The following is a 23,749-nucleotide window of genomic DNA, read 5'->3' as shown; positions in this document are numbered from 1 at the left end:
CTCAGAGCGCGCCTTCTTTGATGCGGACGGTCCGTCCACTCCGCGCGGGGTGGAACCGCCGGTCCGGCCGCTATTGTGCTCCTTGCGACGACACCCTGTCGAAGCAACGAGGGCCGCGTCGTGATCTTCCTCGGACAGGAGGCCCAAGTCCGAGTCTCTCCTGCCGTCCGCCATCTTGCCCAGCAGGGCGAAGTGGGGGCGGAGAGGAAGGCAAGACGGAGGTTGAGGGAAAAAGAGAGGGAAGAGCGTTCACAGCCGATAAAAAATGGTGGGCAGGAGGAAGGGAGAATAGGATTTAACAGACGGGGAAAGAAAGTAACGCAGACGGTGACACACAGGGAAACATTTCTCTCTCGAGGTTGGAGTTCTAAAATGAAGCTGCCACCCTAACAAGGCAGGACGGAAACTGGGTTTCCCACCCAGGGAGACAGGAAGTTGAAGAGAGAGAAAAATTGTTTAGTCCTGCCTCCCTGGGCACGTGATAGTAATACCCATGATTGACAAGATGCCCTTCCACCCAGAACCGAGAACTTGCTTCAACTGACTGCTGTCAGGTTGAGTCTTATTTCAGCCCTCATGAGAGACTGACAGTGCATTCCTGAGGTGGGGGGCTGAAAGTGCTCTGGAGGCAGAGTGACCCTGCTGCCAGTGTAAGTGGCCTCTTATCACAGAATAAGAGGCACTTATGCTGGTGACACTGCTCCTCTGACACCGCAGTCTCTCCAGGACCTAAGTCCCAGAGAGATACAAATGATACAAAACTATTACAACAGTAAATAAGAGATGCCACTCTCACCCCCAGCTGAGCAACCCCTCAATCTGAATCAAAGTCCTTCCAGAACTCTTAGCTCCTAGGGAAGGACATTCCATTGGTGGGTGGGTGGCAACAGTAGAAAAGACCATACCATGGTGAAAGCAACCAGCAAGTTGGCTTCTGTCCTATGAAGGCCAAAAATGAAATCTCTATTGATTATAATCTTTTGAATGATTTGTTGTAATGCCCTGGTATGTGAAAAGAGAGGGGTGGATGGGGACCAAAAAGGTGAGGGAACAGGGTACAAAAAGACAGGGTGTAAATGTGAATGTAAGAAAAGAATCTGGGAAATGGTGACTACAGAGATCAGTTGCCCCAGAGAAAATGGATGCTCTGGAGGGTGGGGTCAATGACATTGTACTTCACTGATGTCCCTATTCTCCCCAGGCTCCACCCTGATATCTCCAGGAATTTCCCAATCTGGAACTGGCAACCCTATCCACCCATCCCCCAAGAGTGGCCAGGGGGGACCTGGCAACCCTACTTCTAGGTAGGGTTGCCAGCTCTGGGTTGGGAAATACCTGGAGATTTGGGGGTGGAGCCTGAGGAGGGCAGGGTTTGGGGAGGGACTTCAATGCCATAGAGTCCAATTGCCAAATTGGCCATCTTCTCCAGGTGAACTGATGTCTATCAGCTGGAGATCAGTTGTAATAGTGGGAAATCTCCAGCTAGTACTTGGAGGTTGGCAACCCTACTTCTAGGGATGAAAAAAACATTGGAAAACTGTCAGGATGACTCCTGAATTTTATGGAACACTGTGAAAAAATGAATTTCCTCTAGGATTTAAGTTAACAATTGCTCAGTAGTTACATATGAACACAGTATTTTTGTAGAAGTTCTCTAAAGTAACCTGTGCCAACGGAAGTTCTTACAACAATACACATTTCAGTTTAAATGCAAATCAGGGGAAATAATCCACAAGGGCACTCTGTTTGTAGCTTCACAAGTTTACACACACACTCAAAACCAGGAATTTACCGCAGAGACTATTATGTGCTAAATTCTGTCCTTTTGGCAAGAGACATAAACACTAGAGTAATTTACCCAGACCTATTTCTATTGGCTTCAAGCGAATCACTCACCCCATTGCTGTAAGTCTCCATTTGTGACTGTGATTCCCTTGTGATACAAATCTTGTTTTCTATTTGAGTTTTGTTTAACCATTTCAAAGCTGCTGGAATGCACAAAGCTGAAAAGCTGGCATGCTGAATACAAACTTATGCATTTATCATTAAATTGCTTCCGTGTAAAACACTGTCAATTGTCAGGCTTTACAGAGCCATTGGAAGCTGATTAAAGGCAGCCAGTGGGGAAAAAAACAAATGTAGATGGAATCCAGCTTTTTGTGCAAGGAATCCCATGGCATACTGATGAACTTCTTTTTGAGACCATGCCAAGTGACAGATCAAAAACAAAGGCCCTAAAGAGTAAAATAATAACTATGTAAAAGGGATTTTAAGTGTGGCTCAAACTGCTTAGTGATTGATATTTTTGCCCTTAACACTGCTCAGAAATCTGTGCACCTATTAGTAACAGTAAAGGCTTTCTTGACAATTACACAAAAATTATCCTAGATGATTAGATGTTCTCTATTCTTACGCAACTTACAGTTTGATGGCTATACATTTTTTCCACAGAGACCACTTCACCACCACCACTGACATCTTTATGAACAAGTTTTGAAAGATGTGGTTGGGTTTTAATGGACACTTAGGCAAATTTTGTGAACTACATGAACATTTTTCCTTGAATGATGTGCCTTTTATTCTGCTTTGTTCCCATGCTGTCATTGGAATGTTAACCATTATAGCTTGGTAAGCTTTGATAAAATTTCTTATGCATGTACAATTAGTAAATAAATACGTTAATGAAAAAGTGCTGAGGATGGTTCTTTCTGTTCAGTTAATTCATTTTATAACAGGCAGTGCAGTTCTAAAAAGAGTTACACTCCCTGTAGTCTGAAGGCTTTGAAAAGTATAACTCTGCTTAAGATTGCACTGTACATATAGTAACCTAACTTACTATAGCCTCTCAGTTGCAGCCTCCCAATTCTTCTGATCCATTATATTCATCATGTTTTGATGCAGGGACTAGGCTTCCACTGTGTCTTTTTGAAAAATTAATACCATCATTAGTTTCTTAATGCCCTGAAGATAGTAAGGTTTAGGAATGGGGAAATAGCTAATAACTGTGAGGAATGATCCTGGCATCCTGCTGCCATTTTATAGTGTTTAAAAGTTCATTTTTGACAGATACCAAAGCAGCCAGTACTGTTGGTATGTGTACTGTCTGTCACCTAGGTAGCAATTGGAAGTAATTGGTCAGGCTTCCCCAGAAAGATTTCAGGTAGAAATTCTATCTTTCCTAGAATTTCCAGTCTAAATGCTAATGGTTGTTACAAGGCAAAGTGGCTTACTGAGTTCTATTTGTATGATGCCATTTGTAACTTGATCAGGTCTAATGGCTCCAGAAGCCTGAAGGTACAGCCCCATGATCTTGTTACCAAACTGGGACTTTGGAAATTTAAAAGAGGTGGGAACATTAACTTGTCTTCTTTTTCTGTTCCCATTGTACCTAATCGATACATAAGATATAAGGCCTAGGGGGCTTGAGAAACTCTGTGGTCAATTTCATAATATCGAACATATGAAATGGCCTGAAAGAAAGGAGTAAGTCTTCAGGCCTGCTTGAAACTGATACCCAAGACAATTTATTTAGTTTTGGGGATTTAATGCCCTCCCATTTATTTTTAAAAAACATTTTGGATTTTTCTGCAGTCCCAGGGGGTCCCTTGAGTCTGTGGGAAAACCTGTTGGGGGACGCATGCCCCCTATCTGTGGATTTAAGTATCCACAGACAGGGGGAACATGTGAGAATTAGATATATAGCTACGGGAGGACTATGGTAATGGGAACTCTACAATAAAAGGCACTTTGCACGAAATGGGGACCCTTTACACTAACAGCCAAGGAAGACAGTAAACACTATCACAGCATATTGCTAACACTGTTTTGCTCAAAATCTTTACAGCTATTTTACACAAACGATGACCTTGATCCTCCACTTGTCCAGATACAAATGCAAGGGAAAGTATGCATAGTGCAGAAAGCGGGGCCCTTGGGAGAAAGGCTAGTGGGACATCACATGCAAGTGCTTTGTTCCCTTCTATAGTGTATTCTGCATACTGGCAATGACACCTCAACATCAGCATGTACACATTGGCTGTTCCCAGCTTCCTAACATTTCTGTTGATTATTCCTTCTCTACAGAACAATCATACAATATCAACTAGTGGCACCAATGCAGTGCTGGATTTAGATGAGGAGAGGCCCTAGGCTATTCCACTTGTGAGGCCCCTCCCAATCCCCCACTCTCATGGCTAGAGGAAGATAGAAGAGTGTTTCAAAAAAATTCTGTGAAGCTGAGGATGATGACGGTTGTTTAAAATTCCGCAATTCACATTTCCTTCTCTAAAGGACATGAGATGTTATTGTTAAATACCGTACGTAGTGTATGAAAATAAGCATAAATGTTAAAATTACCACTGTGAATTTTTTTTTGCAATAACTGAAGTTTGTAAACATTTTGTGGAATATTTAGGAATTTTTAGGAAAATGAAATTGTAAGTTTACTGTTCTATTCTTTAAAATACATATATTCTTTTAAAATATATATTAAGAAATAAAGAAACTACAAGAATCAAATACACTAAGACTAAAAAAGTTTTTTTCTAGCCTTTCTCATAGCAAAAAGTTCATCAAATTTGTTTGTCTAAGTTTGTTACTGTCATGGGACAGCCAATGGCTGCGCCACCCCAGACTCCAGCCAGGGCGGGGTACTTACCTGGACCCCTCCTGCAGCATCTTCCTTTTCTCTCCCCACCCCCACCCTGAGACAAGCTGGCTGGGGCTGCTGACAAGAGGCAGTGAAATGGGAGAGACAGCTGGGGAGGCTCCCGAAGCAACCTCTCCCACTACTGACCATCGGAATCGGGCAGGGCCGCTGGCCTGAAGATGCCCGCCTAGCAAGCGTCCTGCTGCTGGCCAGGTGGGAGTCAGGCGAGGCCACAGGTTGGAAGATGCCCACCCTGCCGACACACCCACCACCAGCCAGCTGAGGGCCGGGCAAGCAATAGCAGGACGTGGCATGCCAGCTTGACCTCTGCCAGGCGCACATCCCAGCTTCCATGGACCAGTTGGCCCAGGGATTCCTTTGTTGTCTGCACCATCCGCTCCACTTGCCTGTTGGTGGACAGGAATGGTGCCGATGTTACATGCAACATTAGGTTTCTGGACATGAATTGCCAGAACTCTGCAGATGTAAACTGAGCCCCATTGTCCAAAATGACCATGTCGGGCAGGCTGTGGGTCATGAAGACCTGCCTCAGTGCTCGGATGACTACTCGAGTGGTCATAGATGCGACAGGGACAACCTCCAGCCACTTAGAGTATGAGTCCACAATAATGAGATATGTCTGTCCCTGGAAAGGTCCTGCAAAGTCAATGTGGAGGCGAGACATGGTGCATGTGTGGACTCCCACACCTGCACCAGAGCATGCGGCATCTCAGGCTGGATTCCTGGCAGATCCGGCAGTGTTTGACCCACTCCTCCACAGCAGCGTCAATGCCCAGCCACCATACGTAACCTCTTGCCAGTGCCTTCATTCTGATGACGCCCAGGTGGCAGGTGTGGAGAGCCTCCATGACTCTGCTGCGCAGCTTGCTTGGGATGATGACCCTGTTTCCCCAAAGGAGGCAATCCTTGTGGACCAAGAGTTTGTGCTGGTGGGCAGCAAATGGGGCAAACTCGGCATCGAAGCAGCCTGTCAGCCACCCCCTGCACACCCAGTTCAGCACTCAGGAGAGGAAGCTGTCTTTTGCCAAATAGGTGACAACCTCTGAAGCATGGAGCAGCGTCTCCGGCAGCGTCTCCATGAGCATGATATCATGGGCTGGCGAGGGATCCAGGTCCAACACGTCTTGAAGCAGGCAGTGGAGGTCATCAGCGTGACTGATGCCCCTTCCGGGATGGTGGTGCAGCTCAAAGTTGTACGCATTAAGGAAGATGGACCATCTGAGGCGTTTGCCGGTCAGGAACAAAGAGGCCCAGGAGAGGCTTGTGGTCCATGACAATGGGGCAACCACAGATGTAGTCGTGGAATTTTTTTTGCACTTGCGAAGACTGCCACTGCCTCCTTGTCAATCTGGGCATAGTTCCTTTCTGTTAGAGAAAATGTCCATAGGTAGTAGGAGATTGGGGCCTCCTGGCCGTATGGCAACCTGTGACTCAAGACGACGCCAATACCATATGGTGAGGCATCGCAGGTCAGAACGACTGGACGACGACAGTAATTGCTTCACAGCATTGAAGGCGGACTGTTGCTGATGCCCCCAGGACCATGGTGTCATCTTATCGAGGAGACAGTGCAAGGGCTCTGCAATGGATGCCTTGTTGGGCAAAAAGAAATGGTAGAAGTTCAGGAGTCCGAGGAACTGCTGGAGCTCCCCTTGGTCTTGGGCGGCGGTGCATTGTGAATGTCCGTGACCTTTGCAGGCATTGGGTGGATTCCAGAAGCATCAATGAGAAATCCTAAGAATGCTACTTGCGGTAGACCCAACTGGCATTTCTCTCTCTTGACGGTGAGGCTGGCGGCCTTGAAACGACTGAGGACTTGACGAACACAATTCATGAGCTCCTCCTCAGACTCACCAGTGACAAGGATGTTGTCAAAGTAGGGTATGACCCCTGGAAGACCTTTTAGGACATCTTCCATCAGGCCTTGGAAGATCCCTGGTGCCAAGCTGACCCTGAACTGGAGGCATTTGACATGGAACGCCCCCCTATGGGTGACGATTGTCTGAGCTTTGGCAGAGGCTGTATCAACTGGAAACTGTTGGTATGCCTGGGCAAGGTCAAGCTTGGAGAAGACTTTGCCCCGAGCCAGGGATGTGAGGAGGTGACTGACGATGGGCACCAGATATGAATGCTGCTGAAAGGCTTTGTTGATAGTGCACTTGTAGTTAGCACATATTCTTACTTCGCCATTGGATTTCAGCGGCATGACAATAGGTGTTTCCCACTTGGCATTGGAAATCAGCTCAAGGACACCTTATTCGATGAGATGGTCCAGTTCGGCATCGATCTTTTCCTTGAGCATGAACGGCACTCGACGGTGCTTGAGTTAAATTGGCGTGACAGTTGGATCAATTTGAAGTTTGACTGTCGGGCCCTTGTAACGGCCCAATGGTGCATTCCAGATGCTTTTTAATTCCTTCCATATGGCCTCAAACTGCGAGTGGTCAATGTGCTTCACACTGACCATGTGGACCCCCAGGGCCTGGAACCATTTGAGCCCCAGGAGGCTGGCACACTGTCCCTCAACGACTACAAGGTGAAGAGTACTGGAGAACTGCTTGTAGCATACATCGACTTGGGCAATGCCCTTGACGGGGACCCTTCTCTTTTGGAAATTGGTGAGGACAAGGTTGATTGGTTGCAGGCGAGGCACTCCCCTGTTTGCACAAAGACGCTTGAATGTTTTGGTGGAGATGATGGAGAGAGCGAACCCTGAGTCAACCTCCATTTCGCATGGGATGACTTGTATTTTACGCGGTTACGCGGATCTTTTCCATCGAGCGTATCGTGTTGAATGCCACATACTGGACGTGTCGTTGATAAGTGCCCTGGCATTTGCTTGTCACTGCCATGGTACCCCGCAACGATGGAGTGAGCTGGCTGGTGCTCGCTGCCTTCCCTGGAGGGAAAATTCATGTTGCCCCCGGGTTTCCTTGAGCAACAGACTCTCGCGATGTGGCCAGCCTTGCCACACACCTGACATTTTGCATCGTGGAACCTACATGATTGATGGTCGTGCTGGTCTCCGCAGCTTGCACACGATTTCCCCACCATTTTCCACAGGCTGGAGCGCTTGGAACCCCCAGAACTCAGCTTTTGGACTTCCTCCTCCTTGCTGCCATCCTCGAAGTGGACAGGAAATGGCCTTTGGGATGATAGTGGCAAAGATCGGTCTGCATGGTGCACCTCACAAGTTATTTTGTCGGCCACCTCTGTTGCTAGGGCTTCCTCTACGGCGGAGTTGAAGGTGACATTTTTTTTTGTGAAAAGGCACCTCTTAACCTTCTCATATTAGAGGCCGCAAACCAGCCAGTCCCTGAGTGTGGTGTCGAGGTCGGCAAAGTTGCAATAGCGGGCGGCCTTATGCAGGGCCAGACTTGTGCAGCAACAGACTTGTCCAGGGCTTACTTCCGCTGGTAGAATGCATACCACCTGGCAATCTTAAACGTTTGAGGCGTGAAATGCTTTTGCAGAGCCTCTAAGACAGGGATGGGGAACCTCAGGCCCGGGGGCCGCATACGGCCGAGGACATTTTTGTGGCCCTCGGGAGCCCTGGGGCCTCGCCGCAGAGGGTGGCCCTCCATGAGGGTGTTCCTGGGGCCACGGCTTGCAGGGGCGCTGTGGAGCCCTTTGGACCTCCTCTTGCCGACTGACGGCTGTCGGCGAGAAGAGGGGGAGGGACATTTCCCCCAAGGCTGCCCCCTATAGTTGCAGCATGCAGGAACGCCGGGGCACACTGTAAGCCCCTCTTGCTGCCTGTCAGCTGTTGAGCAGCGAGGGGGGGGAAGAGGCCCACGGCTCCCGGGGGCAGAGCATGCGCGCAGGAGCCGATCGGGCTTTAGGGGGCCTTTTGTCGAATCTGGGGGTGGGAGGGCATGGAGCCTGGGGCCAGGTCACATGGGGCCGGCGGATGTGTGTGTGGGGGGGGGAAGACTTTTCTCTCTCCCTCTCTTTCTGTCTCTTTCTTTGTCTGCCTCCCTCCGTCCTTTTCTTTCTCCCCCTATTTCCATTTCTTTCTCCAGCTCTCCCTTTTCCTCTTTCTCTGTTTTCCTTCCTTCCTCCCTTGCTGATCGACTGCAGTGCCTCGTTTGCTCGGGCCCACCGCTGGCTGCCCTCCTGCCTGAGAGGGAGGAGTGGGGGCGCCCTCCAGGCCTTCTCTGCGTGGCCTCCCCTGGGGTTGCCAACCTCCAGGTGGTGGCCGGAGACATGGCAACCCTAGCCTCTCCCCCCCACCGGGAGATCTACACCTGGTATGGACCCCAAATGATGTTATAAATGTGCAATGGCTCTTGGCAGGAAAAAGGTTCCCCACCCCTGCTCTAGGATGTCTGTAAGTGGTGCCTCTTCAAGTTTGGCGGGAGACAGTAACACCTGTGCAAGTTCAAAAGTGTCAGCTCCACACACACTGAGTAACGTTGCCCTTTTGAGATCAGCATCTGTGATCTTGTTCACCTTCAAGTAGAACGCAAGTTGCGTAGCATAGCAGTCTCATCTCTCAGGGGTAGATGTATCAAACTCATCAATGTGGCCCTGAGTAGCCATCATACGTTGTGTTGCATCTCCCCTTGTGGTATCAGCTGGTACTAGCCAGGCTGCCTATCAGCTCAATAATCCCATCCTCGTCGCCAGTGTTATGTATGCGTAGGTTACACACGAGGCCGGAGACAGAGTTCCAACAGCAATTGCTTTATTCAGTTAACAGGGAAGAGAGAACTAACTTAACTGCAAAACACCCCAACTTATATACAGTTCCCAACCACCCGGAGCCACCCCCGCAGTCCGTGGTTGGATGACCAAAGTCCACTGTCCAATAGGAGAAACCGATGATGGAGCCTGGAACAGATCCTCAAGCTCAACACAGTTCAGCACAGCTGAGTTCAACCGTTCAAGAGTTCAAGAGTTCAGCATAGTCCTTGCACCAACTAAATGCATTACAAATACCATGCTGAATTTTTTGCTTAGATTAGCAAGAAAGGAAAACATTTGTGCAAGATCACTGTACACAGTAGCTGTTCTTAAATTGGCTTCAAGTGCATCTAATATACGAACAAAACATTTTATCCTAAACTTATCTCTTGAAGAGAGTTAATCTAAGGCATCAGGACCAGGTGCACTTCATTGCCTTGCAATTTCCTTACTCTTCGTCCCCTTGTGACAGTTCTTAAGTTTACATTTGGCAAGGTGGCTTTTGCATAGGGTTGCCAACCTCCAGGTACTAGCTGGAGATCTCCTGCTATTACAATTGATCTCCAGCCAATAGAGATAAGGTTATCTGGAGAAAATGGCTGCTTTGGCAATTAGACTCTTATGTCATTGAAGTCCCTCCCCAAACCCCTCCCTCCTCAGGCTATGCCCCAAAAATCTCCAGGTATTTCCCAACCCGGAGCTGGCAACCCTACTTTTGATTGTTGCTCAAGCTCATCAAAATCTTCTCTAATTATGCTTTAAAAATCCTGAAGTGAACTTTACAAACATGCACAAGTACTCAATAACAGTTCTGATTTCTGAATGGCTTTTCTGACCTTTTGGAATAATAATAATAATAATAATAATAATAATAATAATAATAATAATAATAAAAATAATAATAATAATAATAATAATAATAATAATAATGAGGAGGAGGAGGAGGAGGAGGAGGTTTGTATATGCCAACTTTCTCTACCACTTAAGGAAGAATCAACCGGCTTACAATCACCTTCCCTTCCCCTCTCCACAACAGACACACTGTGAGGTAGGTGGGGCTGAGAGAACTCTAAGAGAGCTGTGACTAGCCCAAGGTCACCTGGCTGGCTTCATGTGGAGGAGTGGGGAAACAAATCCAGTTCACCAGATTAGCATTCACCATTCATGTGGAGGAGTGGGGAATCAAACCTGGTTCTCCAGATCAGAGTTCACTGCTCCAAACCACCACTCTTAACCACTACACCCTTCTTTAGTGTATGCAGAATACACTAAAGAAGGGAACAAAGCACTGTCCTGTTTCCCCTACTTGCATGTGATGTCCCACTAGCCTTTCTCCCAAGGGCCCCCCTTTCTGCACTATGCATACTTTCCCTTGCATTTGTATCTGGACAAGTGGAAGATCAAGGTCATCGTTTGTGTAAAATAGCTGTAAAGATTTTGAGCAAAGCAGTTTTAGCAATATGCTGTGATAGTGTTTACTTGGCTGTTAGTGTAAAAGGTCTCCGTTTTGTGCAAAGTGCCTTTTATTGTAGAGTTCCCATTACCATAGTCCTCCCATATCTATATATCTAATTCTCACATGTGGCCCCTATCTGTGGATACTTAAATCCACAGATAGGGGGCATGCTTCTCCCAACAGGTTTTTTCGCAGACTCAAGGGACTCCCTGGGGCTGAAGAAAAATCTAAAAAGTGACCTAGCACACAAGTCTTGTTTGTCTCTATATTCCCAGACTTCAACTGATTGTATAATGTCTGGGAACATTGTAGCTGACTTTGCTTTGTGGTGTTTCATTTCACATTGTGTGGCATGACAAAACTACCGAAGGGACTCTTCAAGTTCCTTCAGTTAGTCATGACATCCACATGTGGATGCCATAATAAACTGTGATTAATTTCTTTCCCAGTTACTGGGATTGTTAACCACAGTTTAATTCTAGCCAAGAAGTCAATATGTTGGGATATAAAAGAATGCCAATTAGTTAGGAACCCACATTTGGACATCACAGATAATTAGAGTTAGTTGAAGATTTATATCTTCAGTCTGGAAGGTAGGGTTGCTTGCTCTGGGTTGGGAAATACCTGAAGATTTTTGGGGTGGAACCTGGGGAGGGTGGGGTTTGAGGAGTGGGGTATAATGCCACAGAGTCCACCTTTCAAAGCGGCCATTTTCTCCAGGTGAACTGATCTCTGTCACCTGCAGATCAGTTGTAATTTCAGGAGATCTCCAAATGCCACCTGGAGGTTGGCAACCTTAGTGGAAGGGAAGAGAGACGAGGAAAGTGTAAGGGTGAGTGTAAAGACTGTGCCATCAGAAACAAAGTGCACTGTGTTCATGATCTGGAAACGGAAGCTAAGGCTGAATTCAGACATGGGAATGTAGTTTACAAACAATGTTTGATCAAATTCCAGTTAGTTGTGACATCTGAATACGTACTAGATCTATTGATCTGAATGAACTTCCTAGTACAGTAGAAGCTTGTCAAAAGTAAACTACAGTGTTGCAGCTTTGTCCTAAGTCTCCCAGCACTTTATAGGGGTAGGGAACCTTTTTCTGCCAAGGGCCATTTGGATATTTATAACATCTTTCGTGGGCCATACAGTTGACTGGCTGGAGTGCACACCGCCCGGTAAGGGTAGAGAGCCGTTGTGTCGGCTCTCACCCAAGGGGATCCCAGCCAGGTCGCCTCTGCCGGGGACAGTGACCGGCTGGAGCGCATGCCGCTCGGTAGGGGTAGAGAGCCGTTGCGTCGGCTTTCACCCAAGGGGACCCGAGCAATGCCGCCACCCCGGGGACAGTTGACCGGCGGGAAGGCGTGCCGTTCGAAGTCTACCAAGGGCCGTTGCGTCGGCCAGGGCACAGTAACAGTTACGTTGGTTGGTCTGGAGCTGTTTTCACAGGGACCAGAAATAGACAGAGATACACAAGAGCAGGCAGGTACAGAATAGGAAGTAAATCTGTAACCATGCCATCTAAAAGAAGGCTGAAGCCCAACAAGAAACTGACAGCTTCCCCGCTAACATGAGGCAGGGCTGGTGAGGCCAGAAAATCATGGGGGGGGGGGGCAGCTCTTAGTAAGAAGGCCACAGGTGTGGCACCTAGAAAAGGACCAGGACAGCCCAGCCCTTCTACTCGCTGCAGGGATACTTCATTACAGGGCTTGGCATCGGTGGGGTCCACTTTAGCAGATAGGGTGGATCAGTTGGCTTTGCAACGTCAGGGGGTTCCACCAGTACAGACTAACACAAGCCAGGCAGACAACTCGCACTTGGGAGCCATACGATGACGGGGACAGTGGCGAGGAGAGACTTTCCGGTCCGGTTCTTCCAGCCTCAGCAATGATCGTAGGAAAGCAAGTGGCAAAGAAGAAGATCCGTAGGAATCGATCCAAGAGACGCCAAGCAGATGACTCAGACAGCACAAGTTCTGGCGGTGAGATCTCTTCAGGGGCTAGCTCATCTGAACAGGGTGATGATTATTGGTTGGCGGCAGACAATATACCAGGTTTACCACCTTGGGCATTGCGGTGCAGGGTAGGGTCCAACCAGTCAAGCCATAGCAGGGGCCCCAGAGAAGTGTGGAATAATGAGGGGGAAGGTAACGGACCGCCCCTACCACCTACTTTCGGGGATGATGAAGACCCTCCGGGCATTCACCTGCCCAGGAAATTGAGGGAAGCAGTATTAGATGGGTTCTATGTAAAACCTGTTCACCTTAATAAAATCCGAGGTTGAGGAAGGTAGGCTGCCAAAATCAGGGTCTAAAAAAAGCCAAAAAGATAATGAAAAATTAGGTCAGGGAGACAGAACATTTGACAGGTGGATGACCGGGTACACAATTTTTATGGGGATTGTGTCATCGGCCTACCCCACAAGGGGTTGGCACTTAACAAACCACTTGGCAAATGTTTTGCGGGTGCGTTATTTGGCCGGGGATACCACAGCCATCGAGTATAATGAGGCATTCAGAAAGAGGGCATCCCAAAACGAACGCACCCGGTGGGACCTCATAAATGATAAACTGTGGCTAGTCACTGTAGGACCACAAATAAAAGGGAAGGCGGACACGGAGCGATGGGGGCGCTGGAGCAGAACCCGCAGAGATGCTACGCACAAGATCTGCTGGGAATATAGTCAAGGAAAATGCCAACGGATTAAATGCCATTTTGAGCATTGCTGTGAAACTTGTTATGGCCCTCACCCCAAGAGCAATTGCTACCGCAATGGCTCTGGTCCTCCGCCCTTTCGAAGAGGCAGACCTCCAGGTTTGGGAGGCTGCAGTGAAGGGGGGTTTGCAGCCAGCATTGCCTCCGCAGCAAAATAAAGGGGACAGTTTAAGAACATTGGCAAACAAGCATGTCAAGTTGAAGGTGATGATTCCGCTGCTCCAAAAATACCCCAATAGAGAGGCAGCAGATTACCTATGGAAAAGATTTTCTGTGGGTTTCCGTATCCCCTTCTTTGGCCCTAGGATACCTATTCAGTCTGGCAATCTAAAATAAGCAAAAGAAATCCCTGAAGTGGTCAAGATAAAAACAGAAAAAGAGTGCCAGGCCGGTCGGATCGCCGGCCCTTTTAACCAATCTCCTCTCCCTAACTTAAGAATTTCACCGTTGGGCATCGTACCCAAGAAGGCTCCTGGTGAATTTAGGATGATCCACCATCTATTGTATCCAAAAGGGCATTCGGTCAATGATGCCATACCTCCGGAATTATCTTCCGTGAGGTATGCATCATTTGATCATGCGGTCGGGCTGGTACGGGCATGTGGCAACGGTGCAAAAATAGCAAAATGCGACATTCAATCGGCATTTCGCCTACTACCAGTATACCCAACAGATTTTTGCCTCTTGGGTTTTATGTTTCAAGGGGCAATTTACGTGGACAGGGCCATGCCCATGGGCTACTCGATCGCATGTGCAGCTTTTGAGTCCTTCAGCACGTTTTTGGAATGGGCCATAAAAGAGCGGACAAGGTTGCAACATGCAACCCATTATTTGGATGACTTCTTGTTTGTGGGGCCAGCAGGGTCAGACAAATGTGAAGTATTCTTGTCCTCGCTCAAGTGTTTGGCAGAGGAGATTGGTGTTCCATTAGCACATGAGAAAACTGAAGGGCCAACGACATGTTTAACCTATTTGGGAATCGAAATCAATTCCATAGCAGGTTCTTCAAGATTACCTGAAAGTAAGCTACAGGCCTTAAAGGCGTTATTAACAAAATTTTGGGGCATACAAAAAAGTACATTAAGGGAATTGCAGTCAGTGATAGGACATTTAAATTTTGCATGCCGAGCAGTGTCTCTGGGCAGGGCCTTCTGTGTTCGGTTGACTAGAGCTACGGCAGGGGTAAAATCGGCTCATCATCGCATACAGTTAACCAAAGAGATTAAGGAAGACGTCAGTACCTGGCTGTACTTCTTGAATAATTTTAACGGGGTGTCCCTATGGCAAGATCCTTTAGATATGGGCCAGGAGTTGCAAGTGCAGACCGATGCGGCAGGGAGTGTCGGTTTTGGGGTATACTTTAAATAGAAATAATTAGGGACCTAACGTTCTTGGAACTGTTCCCCTTAGTCTTAGCAGTATTGTTATGGCAGGATAGATTCAAGAACAAGTGGGTTCGATTCATGTGTGACAACCAAGCGGTGGTACAGGTGGTGAATAGGCAGTCCTCTAAGTCACCTAGGGTCATGAGACTGGTGCGGAAGTTTGTAATGACTTGCCTGGTGGGTAACATCACGTTTACGGCAAGGCACGTGCCTGGCATTAACAATGACATCGCGGACTCCCTGTCCCGCTTACAACAGGAGAGATTACACAGCTTGGCTCCAGAGGCAGACATCTTTCCGGAGGAATTTCCTGAGGAGCTATGGGAGCTTGGGAACACACCATAATCCGGGGGGTTTTCGCATCAGTGTCGCCATCTACATTACAAGCTTATTCAACAGCAACGGCCAGTTTTCTATCTTTTGCAAAGGCCCATGGAGAAACTGGGTGGTGGCCTGTGTCACAACAGATCGTCCTGTGCTATTTGGCACATATGAGACAAGGGGTTTTTGCAGCCAGAACTATAGGGGTACATAAAGCTGCAATTTCATTCTTCAGAAAAGCATATGGGCAGGCAGACCCGTGCACTTCATTCGCAGCACGCCAGGCCATAAAGGGTTGGAAGAGAGAGACTCCTGCTATATCGGATTGGCATTGAAAATCACAATAGACATTTTATCTAGATTAATACTGTGCCTAAAAAATATTTGTTGGTCTGTGTATGAGGTGGCATTATTCCAGGCTGCGTTTACAGTGGCCTTTTATGGGGCATTTAGGGTTGGGGAATTAGTGGCCACCTCAGCCAGGATCAAACTGGGCCATGAGCTGCAAGTGGGAGATGTAGTTATCTCCAAGGGAGCATTTCAGATAACAATAAGGAGGTAAAAAACAGATCAATACGGTAAGGGGGCACGAATAATTCTTCATTCATCACAAGGTCAGGGCCCCTGCCCAGTGAGGGCCATGCAACAGTTTTTAAAGGTTAGGTCTGATTGCTCAGGAACACTGCTGATACATGAAAATGGAAAAGTTTTAACCCGTTTTCAGTTCGTAAGGATTTTACGGTGGGAATTAACAGACATTGGCTTACCCGCAAAGGATTTTGGGGCTCACTCCTTTAGAATTGGGGCTGCTACAGCAGCAGCCAAATTGGGACTGCAAGAGGAACGGATCCGGGCCATTGGCAGGTGGAGATCACAGGCCTACCAAGATTATATCAGACCCCATTTTGAGATGCACTAACTCTGTGTTTAAGTTTCAGTGTCATGGTGGCAGCATATATGGATTTGTGGCTACAGTATTGTTCAAAGGGCAGGTGTTTATGCTGCAGCATCTGGATGGGGCAGACATTTGGACTTGGCAGATCGAGTACGTATACACTGGATGGGTTGCAGTGGCATGCGATGGAGCTCATTGGAGCCAATCTTGGACAGAGCAGCGGAAAAACATGGTCCCCCAGATGTGGTAGTAATACAGCTTGGGGAAAACGATCTGCCCTATCGGAAGAGAAAAGAACTTTCTGAAATGGCCTGCTCAACGTTACGGGTCATTGCGGCCCGATGGAATGAGATTGTGGTGGGCTGGTCAGACATGTTAGAAAGACACCACTGGATAGGGGCAATCAGTCCAGAAAAGGTGGATGTGGCTACAAGAAAAGCCTCTAACGCCATTGGGCGTGAGGCTTTGGCTGTTGGGGGAATGGTTTTTAGACACTGGGACATATCATTCCATCAACCTGCCATGTTTCTGAAAGATGGGGTCCACCTTTCAGAATGGGGAATGGATTTATGGTTACACAGCATAAGGTACGGCCTAGGAGAGTGGCTACAGCTGTAGGGCGTTGGCGGAAGCAGAACGGATTCATGGAATTTGGCGGGATGAGCATTGGGCAGAATCCATTCTGGAAAAGTGGTCTGGTAAGCCCCTTCCTAGGTGCAGAAAACTAAAGAAGGGGTTCAGGGAGAGGCATGGATGTAAAGAGCCAGCGATTGAGAGGCAACAAGGCCTCTCCCCATGTGGCAGAGGAATTACATAGAGGCTCACACCCTGTTATTCCCAGGCTCTGCCGTCCCTAGCCACTTCAGCGGGACCGCTGGAGTTGGATCAATATACAACCGCATTGGGGTTGTCGTATATTGTCAGATTCTACCCAGATGCCATGCCAATGCTTACAGCTGTTAGCTAAATTGTAAAAAGTTGTGGCCATTTTTTATCCATAAACAAAATTTTCTTCTGAACCAAGCATGTTGTGTGGTTATTAAGTTAAGAAGGTGAAAAAGGAGCTCCTCCCACATAATAGCCCAGCACTGGCAATAACCAACTAAGGTTTTATTGAAGAAATATCTTTCCATAAAACACTTGAGGTATATAATCCTTCTGCAGAAAGATTTCTTTGGTCGTTTATGCATGGGTACTTTGACTCACGTTTGCCTTCTGTCTGTCTTGGTTGTTCCTTGGAGTTATGCATGAGTTTCCCATCCATTAGAGATGTCCTCACTGCCTGCCCTCACAAATCCCGGGACTTCCCGTTCCTCTATTAACCCAATTCTTCCCTCTCCCCTGAGCTCAGCCTGGGTGAAATCCCCATGCATAAGGCAACGCTTGGTTTCTCTCACAGCCAATTACAAAGCAATGTGTAAAGAGGTGGGGATTCAAATGCTTCCTGCTTCCTCAGAGCTCATTCTGAGCAAAAGAAAGGCTTTTTAAAATTGAAGCTTGGATTTCCCCCCCTTTCAGATTGCTCCGTTTTTTGTTTTTTGTTTGTGTTCTTAAAATGCTTTTTAATTCAGCAATTGGGTTTGGGGGGAATTTCTCTCACAGTAAGCTCTACAAAGTAAGCCAATTACAAAGCAGCATTTAAAGGGGAAGGACTTGCTTTGAGCTTGGAGACTGCTGGTGCATAGATTCCCAACAGGAAAGTGTGGGTCCAGCAAGCAACCAACCTCCGGTAAAACTCCCACGCATAAACGACTTTTCAGTCTCCCCGTGCATTGTAGCAGAGGTAGTGAGAATTCAGACAAATGGGATCTACTTTTTTCTTTTTTTAGAATACCTGTGTTCACTGACATAACTATATAGTAGCTATAGTCAGGCATTGAGAAATTACTTGAAAAACAGTATCACTTATTTCTCTTTCAAAAATAATTTTTATATGATAATTAGGATGCAAAATTAGTCATACCCTAACTGCTCAGTGCTAATTAGCCAAACATGCAAAAACCTGGTTTGAAGAATAATATAGGCATATATTATTCTAATCCTATTGAAAGCTCCAATGGTACAAAACATAAAATGTGTTCAGTACTATTCAAGCTGCACTTGTAACCATACTGTGCAATCCTAAACAGAGTTACACCCCTTATTGAAGTCTCTGGGCATAGAAAGGTGTAGGACAGCGCTGTTTAGGACTGCACTGTTAGTATGCAGAACATAATACAATATTAAACAAAATCAACAGGCATACAATTGTTCCTGTTCAGACTTGCCCTTCTCATCCAGAGTGTAAAGTGGAAAAAATAGTCTGTTCTGAATTTCTTTCAAGCATACATTACGAAACATTATCCTGTTCAAGACCAAAGGCAAGTAGTCTATCAAATATCTCTTGCTAATGTTTCCATTCCACTGAAAAATTAGGAGTGTACACTTTACATTCAACCATGCTTATTGACGCTGCTAGAAATAACTGTAGTCCCCCTTCCTGATCCAAAAGCAAATACATTAGCAGTTACAATTAAATTCATCCCCAAGCATGTTGAACTATTGTTGCCAATGAGAAACTTCTTGGTTCTTTACATGCACATAAGATTATTTCATTCTCTGAAAGTCTCCTCCACACTTAATATTTTATTTATACACACACACAGATAGAAAGAGAGAGAGAGAGATTGGGGTCATGAGAGGCAACATCATAATAAATGTCAATCAAAAAAATCCCAGATGCCTCAAATTAAATTTAGTAAACTCCCTAAAATTGCTTTTAGGCATAATTTTTTGCTGTGTTATCACTGGTCTTTGGGAGAAGCTGTACCTGCCAAATGTATCCTTGAAAAGCAGGTATGGATGTTTGAGACAGGGGTCTAACCTTGTGGTGAAAGAGAGCAAAGCTGATCTCTATACCAGTCACCCCCTCCCTAGCACAGTAAGAATTATACCAAGAATGAGGTACAGGCATGCCTAGTCTCCTGATACACTAAGGTTGCCAGGTCCCTCTTTGCCACCGGTGGGAGGTCTTTGAGGCAAAGCCTGAGGAGGGTGGGGTTTGGGGAGGGGAGGGACTTCAATGCCATAGAGTGCAATTGCCAAAGTGACCATTTTCTCCAGGTGAACTTATCTCTATCGGCTGGAGATCAATTGTAATACCGGGAGATCTCCAGCTAGTACCTGGAGGTTGGCAACCCTATGATACACTGATATAAGTTTATAGAGCAAATGTAGTTCAGAGATGGAACTTAGGGCTTGAAGTTCTGGTGTAAAAGAATTTCCCATCAAATTTCAGTGTAATACGATCTGTAGATTGGTTTATACAGCAACTGCTTAGAATCTTGATACTGAACAATATTACTTGGATGTAAGCTCTACTGATTTCAGTAGAATTTTCAATAAGTGTCATTTAGAAAGGGTTTTTTTCCCAGCAGTTTCAATAATAGGGTTGCCAGGTCCCTCTTTGCCACCAGTGGGAGGTTTTTGGGGTGGAGCCTGAGGAGGGCGGGGTTTGGTGAGGGGAGGGACTTCAATGCCATAGAGTCCAAAGCAGCCATTTTCTCCAGGTGTATTGATCTCTGTTGGCTGGAGATCAGTTGTAATAGCAAGAGATCTCCAGCTAGTACCTGGAGGTTGGCAACCCTATTCAATAAGGAATCACAGCTTTATACTTTTTAAAAATTTGTTACCTGCCATTTCAAATGAATGAATGAATGAAAGGGCACGATAAAGGGAAAATAGCTATACCCAGCAAAGTCTGAGGTAAAAAATTTAAATCCTTCTTCCTGCTGTCATAACCTGGCGTAATGAGTAAGATAGGAAGCTTAGTTTACATCCAACTTTTTAAAAGGTTAGAGGGAATTTGATCTCCTTAAATGGATTATCACTAAGTGGTGGGCACTAACATCTAAGTTAAATATGTTTTAAAATTAGTTTTAAATGGGCAGAGGTATGAGTCAAGAATGGAGAGATGAAAATTCCACCTACCCTGATTTTTAGAGAATAGTATGTCTCCTGTCTGATTCATTCTTTTATTAGTTTCCTATGTTATAAAGCTAAGGACACCACTACTGTCCAGGAATCCCAAAGATTACCAACTCGTATCTCATGTTAAAATGAGAGAGAGAATTACAGGGTACAAGCCATACTAGTAAGATTTTCACATTGGTTTTCTCCAATTGAGGAAGTGAAATAAATTGCCGTGCTTCCCTATGAAGGCAGAGATTGCAGGCCAGAATCAACACCAGAACTCACATGCTATCTTTTGTCCTGTGCTAAAACATATAGATGATGCTCACTGTGAAGATTACCACTCACCCTGATATATACATCAGCAGAAGATGAACTCCATTATTTGGATTACACTACTAATAATCAGTGTGGAATGACTGTGGTCAGTCTCCAGGCCCCACCTGGAGGTTGGCAACCCTAGTCAGGTACAAAATACATGACTGAATCATGAAATGGTCAGTAATTCTTTGAAAGCTTCAACAAGGCAATTCATAAATAATAGACATATAATTACTCTCATTGAATATTGCTTTGTCTTGCATTTTAACAATGAAGTTTACACAATAAACAAAAATATGGTGCTAGTGTTGCCAACTCTACGTTGGGAAATTCCTGGAGATTTGGGGGTGGAGTCTGGGGTGGGCAAAGTTTGGAGAGGGGAGGGACCTCAGCTGGGTATAATATCACAGAATTCACCCTGCAAAGCAGCCATTTTCTTTAGGAAAACTGATCTCTGTAATTTGGAGATCAACTGAAATTCTGAGAGATCTCCAGGCCCCACCTGGAGGCTGGCAACCCTATATGATGCTAAGAGTATACTAATGGAATATATGCAAATTGAGAATATATTAACCGATATAATGGCTGTAGCACTCTTCTGGACACAAGACTAAATTCCACATTAAATGGAACAATAGCTCTATTACAAATAAACGTGAAGGAAGCCACACTGAAAATATGAGTAAACAGAAAGACAACATTTGTGGTTGTGCCACAATAATCATTAGCTAATACAGAGACAACATTCATTCCAGACTCTGAACTTTGACTAGCTCTTTAAAAAATTCATGCCATAACCTTTTATGCTCAACTCTTGTAATCATTCTTTGAAATGCCAATTCTATGAACAGACAATACATATGCTAAGAGTCCTAATACCAAAGGAAAAACTAGATCAATTTATGGAAGGCATGGTATTTTCTGTGCAAGAAACATAGTTCTAACTTCTTGTTTACCCCTTGTATCCCCCCCCCCCGAAAACTGGCAAACTGATCCTATAACTGAAAGATAGAAGCAGTACCTATATTTGAAGGAGGACAAAGGGGACTCTTCATAATGATCATATCATGACTGTGTTGCAAGATCTACATAAGCTTCTAGTTTATTTCTGAGTACTATTCAGATTTCTGGTTTTGACCTACAAAACTGTAAATGGCTCTGGTACATGTGAAAAGCCACTTCCTTTTGTATGAGCTTGCCTGTTCTCTCATATCATCATCAGAGGCCTTTCTGTGGATGTCACACTTCTGAGATAAGGTAGGCAATGGCCAGAGCAAGGCTTTCCTTGCAGTTCGTTGATTATTTGCTTATTTTGAACATACTTCCAGAAAAGTTAGCCTGGTGCTTCTATTATACAGGTGCCTGTCAAAGGCTCCACCATTCTCCCATATTTGCTTTGCTTCAGTTTTGCCGCTATTTTCCCTATTGTTTTTAGACATTTAAAACTTCTTGTTTCCTTTTTGTTGCTGTTTGTATAAACTTATGATATTTTGATATATTTGATGAGTTCTATTATTGCTCTGATCAGTACATTGGAGGAGTAAAGTATAATTTAAAAAATAGGCAAGAAAATGATGATGGACAAGAGTGGTGAAAGGGGACAAAGGACAAAATACAGCTCTTGCATGAACACCCGAGGGCTAAGGCTGCAGTCTCTCAGAAAATGAAAACATTACCAGGACACGGATACATTGAGCATTTCTTTAAAACAGGATACATATCGTTCAGTGTGTGCATGTGACATCTTTGAACTGTTTAAAGCATTCTCACAGTTCAAAAGAGTAGGCTTACAAAATAATTTCAACAACGTGTGTAAAAAAACGAAAGTAGGGGTTAAAGGAGTCCTACCTTTCACTGTACTTATAGGGAAACTGTTTCCAAATTCCTGCTGTTTTGGCTTCAGTGATTGTGGAGCTGGTAGGCCTGGAGCTTGTGGGATGTGGAATAAAGGCTTCCCATTTGTAATCATTTGCCTCCTGGGACTTAAAGCCGGGAAGTGAATATTGCTATCATTAACATTGCTCTGAGGAGTTACCCCTCCTCCAAGGAATGTCTTTAAATGTAAGCTGGTAGATAGGCTTCCAATAGCTGGGCTTGGTGTGTTACTGTTAGATGAAGAGCTTGGAGTTCCTGCGTAAACTCTAATAGGTGGGATCTGCTGTCCATTGATCATCCCAGGACTGTGAGGAGTGCTTTTTGTCTGATGGCTCATACTACAGCATGATCTTGCATTCATTGTTAAATGGTTTCCCACTCAAAAATATGCAGTACAAATCCAGAGATGGCAAAGACATCAGTCCACAGTCAGTGAGTTATCCATGGCGCATTAAACCTGTTAAAAGGGGAAAGAAGGAGGTGCAATAAAATAACTTACACTGTTATAAAATACTAGAGGTCAAAGCAATGCTTCATGTTTAACTGCACAGGGAAAACTATTGATTGCTTGGGCATGAAAGTGGAAGCAATCACAGAGTAAAAGCTCTGGGGATAGGGATAAATGATTACTGAGAACTACAATGAAGGGAAATCATGTCCCTGCAAAAGCAGAAGTTAATGGTGAGGTCAGCTGCTTTTGTACTACCTAACTAGCCATGAAATGGATTGAACACTGAGCAAGTGAAAGAAGTCAGTCCAGAGTGAAAAGCCAGCTATTGACTAGAACCTCTCATTTAGAAGAGCACCACTATCCTATTCTTTTATTTCTACCTTGTGCTAATATACAGAGGAAAACAGAAAAGTATGCACAGCTGTTAAGCAGTAAAATCTGAAATCAGAGCCAGTTTACTTTCTAGGGCCAGGGGCACAATAAAACAGAGATAAGCATAGCATATTTCAATCCACCTGCAAGGGAAAATGGTAAGGAAATTAATTCAAAGTAAATTAGACACCACATACTGCATCAGTATGCATGCCTTAACAGTTACATATATGTTTCTTAATTTTACAATATGTAAACCAAAAAGTACTGTTTGAATAGAAGTTTTTATTATTATATGATCGCTGCCCTTCCCTCCCAAGGAACTTAGAGCAGCATATATGATATCTTCTTATTTTTTTCCTCACAACGATCTGTGAGGTAAGTCAAGCTAACTGCTTCATGGCTCAGTGTAGATTTGAAGTCCTCCTCTCCATCTAATTCTTTATGCTACACTATTCTGGCTGTCTAGATGCATGGGCAAAAGCTGGGTTTGTAGGGGGAGAAAATAATTTGTGCTCAAAGAAATTAGGAAAGGTGCATTAGGACCTGCCCTGCCAGCCCCCATCCCTGTCCCTAGCCATCCCCCCACAGCTGATCAGCTGGACAGTGGGGAAAGTAGCATGAAAAATGGGGGTGGGGGGACACCAGCAGCGTCCCAA

The 23,749-nt window shown here is 45.5% G+C and overlaps 1 protein-coding gene across 1 annotated transcript in view; it reads right to left on the bottom strand.

Moving 5' to 3' along the window:
• GLIS3 (GLIS family zinc finger 3) overlaps positions 1–22,628 on the bottom strand; it is a 260,740-nt gene extending 238,112 nt beyond the window's left edge. Inside the window, exon 1 of the mRNA XM_056848674.1 lies at positions 22,241–22,628. Coding sequence (XP_056704652.1) covers positions 22,241–22,628 — 388 coding nt within the window. The remainder of the gene's footprint in view (positions 1–22,240) is intronic.
• Between the last annotated feature and the right edge of the window lie 1,121 nt (positions 22,629–23,749).

Source organism: Euleptes europaea, chromosome 4, assembly GCF_029931775.1.
Source record: "Euleptes europaea isolate rEulEur1 chromosome 4, rEulEur1.hap1, whole genome shotgun sequence".
Taxonomy (NCBI): domain Eukaryota; kingdom Metazoa; phylum Chordata; class Lepidosauria; order Squamata; family Sphaerodactylidae; genus Euleptes; species Euleptes europaea.
The sequence above is the reverse complement of the archived record's forward strand: the minus strand, read 5'-3'. Positions and strand labels throughout refer to the sequence as shown.